Raw genomic sequence first — 4,107 nt, 5'->3', positions numbered from 1 at the left:
GCCGCCGCCGCCGCCGCCGCGCGCCCCCAGCAACCCCCGCCCTGCCCCGGCCCCACCATGACCGGCTCCGCTGCCGATACTCACCGCTGCCCCCACCCCAAAGGCGCCAAAGGCACCCGCTCCCGGAGCAGCCACGCGCGGCCCGTGAGCCTCGCCACCAGCGGGGGCTCGGAGGAGGAGGACAAAGACGGCGGGGTGCTGTTTCACGTTAACAAGAGCGGCTTCCCCATCGACAGCCACACCTGGGAGCGCATGTGGATGCACGTGGCCAAGGTGCACCCCAAGGGGGGAGAAATGGTGGGCGCCATCAGGAACGCCACCTTCTTGGCAAAGGTCAGAGGCTTCGATGTATGCGATGGGGTGGGCGATGATGGAACACTTCAGTCTGTACAAAGCAACTAGAGGCAATGTCCATTTTCCTGGCCCTGCTAGCAACTCCCTTCAGTTCCCTGGTCTGCCGGCCAGCCCCTGCCCCTTGGCTTAATTGAGATGTTTGTCTTGGAAGCCTTAGAAATGGGGGAGGGAGAGGCAGAGGGCTTGCTGTTCTGGGACTGTGAGGTCTGGTTGTGCCAAGGTTTCTTTAATCTCCAGCCAAACTCTGTTTCCTCACCCCTATGTCCATCAATCTCCGGCAAAAGCTGTAGCCACCAGGTAACGCCTGCAGTGCCAAGAATGCACGAGCCCCCTAGTGATCCCACTCTACTTTTCCTCTTCCGAGACTAGGTCCTCCCCTGTCTCTCCCTAGCAAATGATTTATTAGGCTGTGAATGAATTTTGCAATCAACCAGTCAGACTTCTCAGCGTGAATCATTTCTAGACTTCTTGCCAATTTTTTTTTCATGACAGTGACTTTCACCTTTGAAACTTACAAAGCGGCGAACTAGCTCTCTTTTCCCAGCTTATCTGAGCTCCCAGAAAAAAAAAAAAAGAGCAGTTTTGGCCATGGCAAAGGGGACTTTCCAGGACACATGATGCATTAGTCTCACTGGATCGAGAAAGAGGCTCAGGAGTGAAACTCATTCTACCTTGGAGAGAAGCCAGTGAGCCGATTGAGTTTGGTGGCCAAGGCTATCGTTAGTAAGAGGGAGGGGAGGAGATGTGCCATGGTCACTATATAAGACTTCAAAATGCAAACTGGGGAGAAATGCTGTAGAGCCTGGGGGTTATAGCCGGACAGATGGTTTCCCTTGCCCCCTGGGGACACTGGTGTGGCTGAGAAGATTCCTCAGCTGGTCTAGGAATGCCAGACCTGAGACCTGGAAGGCCATCTGGCAGAGGCCCCAACCCAGAGCATCTGGTGATCTGAGCATCTGAGCTCTGCAGGCCAGAAAGCTGTGTGTGCCCTTGGGGGAAGTGACAGAGCCCTTAAGCTTCCTGCTGCAGTCAGTCAGTGTTTTATTACCAGTAGGTCAAGGAGATCTTCATTATGCCCAACAAGAATCTTTCCTGCTTCAGTGTCTGCTGTAATTACCCTTGCTGAGTTCTCCTTGAGCACGAGAACAAGACTGGTCTTGGCTGGCAGTTCTGACTTCAGATTTTGCCCTTACTTGAGTGAGCCTTGCTTTACTTAAGTAGGAGCTGAGAGCTCTTTAAACCTAGAGTAGAGGTGGCCACAGGGGACAGAGGCCTGTTCCCGCTGTCCCAGGCTGCTGTTCTAATTCAGCCTCCTTCTCACCAGCCCTGCTTCTAACTGCGGCTTCATCGTCCTCCTGGTCTTGTGTGTGGGGATCCCGTTTCTCTATGGGAATCAGGAATGTTCGTTTTGATGGAGACCAGGCTCCCCTCCTCTGACAGAATTCCTTCCTCTTTTCGAAGATGTCCTGGGGCTGGGGGCTCATCACCTTACAGAGCTGTCTCAGCCTGGCCAGGTTTGGGTTTTGGTGGTTAGGCAACTCTTCGGTGGAACAGAAATTCACCTCCTTCACCCTCACGGCTCATCACCACTGATTCTTGTGTTGCCCTTCGAATCGGGGCAACACACGTTGACTTGCTTTGGGATGATGTTATGACATGGTGCGCCTGGAGTAAGGAAAGGACTTGGAGTAAAAATCAAGGCATTGGATTCTAGTCCTGGTTGTGCTCCCTCTGGCTTTTGACCTCGGTCACTTGTTGAAAATCTCTGGCCTTGGTTTTCTCATCTGTAAAATGGGAGTAGACCAGATTTCATGTGAACTTCTTTCCGACTCTTTAATCCCTTGATGATATGACCCAGGCATCTCCAGGTCTTCAATGATCTGTGTGACAACAGAGGTGCCTTGGAACGAGTCCTCAGAAGTGTGACATTCTGTCATTCTGCATCTTCCTTTAATTCTTTGTCCACAGTAGTTCCTTTCATGGTTTCTTAGGTATCACAGTTGCAGTTCAAATCACTCTTCTCTTCTTTCCAGGATACTTGCTACTTTGTCATCGTCCAGTCCTCTAAAATAAGTACATAAGAAACACAATATTCTTTTTTTTTTAATATTTACTTATTTTTGAGAGAGATGGGGGAGGGGCAGAGCAAGAGAGAGAGAATCCCAAGCAGGCTCTGCACTGTTGGCACAGAGCCCGACCTGGGGGGCTCGATCCCTGGAACCCTGAGATCATGACCTTAACTGAAATCAAAAGTTGGACGCTTAACCGACTGAGCCACTCCGGCTCCCCAAAACACAGTATCCTAAATGTTTTCTGAGCGGTTTAGAGCACAGATTACTAGTCCCTGAGACCTATACCCGTGGCTAAATGTTTTGTTCTTAAAAAAAAAAAACCCAATAAAACAAGACCCTTTTTTATACACCAGGAGCACCGTGTTGTACTTTCACAGTAACCCGGAGTCACAGGAGAACCCCTTGCAAGCCATGGGCCGAAGTGGGTGGGCCTTGGCGTTCTGAACCTAAATTAAGAACGTAACATTTCTCTCTCTTATACTGCATCGTAATAGCTGATTCTCCACCCCAGCTCCATCGTGACATCCCTCCTCTCCCTGACATTCCCCAAACCCTCACCCCTACCTAGGTCCCAAGGTGGGAACGGCTGGCTTCCAAGCAGCTCCTGTTACCAGCGCCGCTCCTCTCTGGTACAGGGGTGTTCTTGCACTCAGCCTGGCAGACTTTCTCCTTTGGGTCCAAGCCCTTTTCTCCTCTAATCAGCATCTTGCTGAGGACTTTGTACAGAAGAGGAGTAGTGGGGGCTGCTAGAAGAGTTAGAAAGTTTCAGAGAGACTAGCCTTTTTTGGCAATTGAATATGGACCAAGCCTAGGTGGCTCAGCGGGTGAAACAGTCAACTTCGTCTCCGGTCATGGTCTCATGGTTCAGGAGTTCAAGTCCCACGTTGGGCTGACAGCTCAGAGCCTGGAGCCTGCTTCAGAGTCTGTGTGTGTTTCTCTCTGCCCCTCTGCTGCTTGTGCTCTCTCTCTCTCCAAAATAAATAAAAACATTTTTAAAAAATTAAAGAAAAAAAGAATATGGACTAAGAAGCAAAAGAGAAGGACAGGGGAAAGTGCCAAAGATTTAAGAGGAGGACTGAATGACCCCTGTTTGCGAGGCATTTTGTTAGCAGCCGTGGGAAGTTCTGCCCACCGGCTTGGGTGCCCCCACCCAGGGGGCTCACCTCCTCTGCAATCCTCCTTTTCAGTTTGTGACTATAGGCCCCTCCTCTGGTGGTTACTGGGTCCAAGTTAGCAGCTGACTAGGTGAAGGCAAGGGCTTTTCAGGGAAAGTACGAGAAAGTAGCAGGGTCACTTGGAGAAATGTAGAGACAGAGAGAGTGGCTGGCCTAGAAAACCCGGCATGGTGTGCTAGGAAACTGCCCCTGCTTCTTGACCGGCTGAGGCTGGACTCTCCAACAGGCAGCCAGGAAACCACAGTGGTTTCTTGTAGGCCCCATGGTTTTGTGCCTTGTTCTCACGTTGATTCTAAATTGGGAAGGAATTCATTTTTCTAGGACTCAGCTTTGCCTGAGTGAAGAAGTGTGAGACTGTGAGGTGAGAGCGTGCAGTCAGGGCCCCACTCCTCCCCCCCTCCCCCACTAGCTCGCTCGGGAGCTCACTCCCTCCTCTGTCCTGGATTCAGAACCATGGTCTGTCTTTCCTGCTTGGCCCAAGGTTGAGACCCCTGGGCTTCCATACC

General features: G+C 51.3%; 1 protein-coding gene across 15 annotated transcripts in view; it reads left to right on the top strand.

The window, feature by feature from the left end:
* The first annotated feature begins 52 nt into the window (after window positions 1-52).
* VASH2 (vasohibin 2) overlaps window positions 53-4,107 on the top strand; it is a 37,544-nt gene continuing 33,489 nt past the window's right edge. For 14 of the 15 annotated variants that reach the window (XM_029935312.1, XM_029935302.1, XM_029935313.1 and 11 more), the window contains exon 1: window positions 53-333. In XM_029935312.1, the coding sequence (XP_029791172.1) occupies window positions 58-333 (276 nt within the window). In that variant the 5' untranslated portion in view covers window positions 53-57. The remainder of the gene's footprint in view (window positions 334-4,107) is intronic. The other variant, XM_029935306.1, reaches the window with a different exon arrangement.

This window comes from Suricata suricatta, chromosome 3 (assembly GCF_006229205.1).
Source record: "Suricata suricatta isolate VVHF042 chromosome 3, meerkat_22Aug2017_6uvM2_HiC, whole genome shotgun sequence".
Lineage (NCBI taxonomy): Eukaryota > Metazoa > Chordata > Mammalia > Carnivora > Herpestidae > Suricata > Suricata suricatta.
Note: the sequence above shows the minus strand (reverse complement) of the source record. Positions and strands in the feature narration are given on the sequence as shown.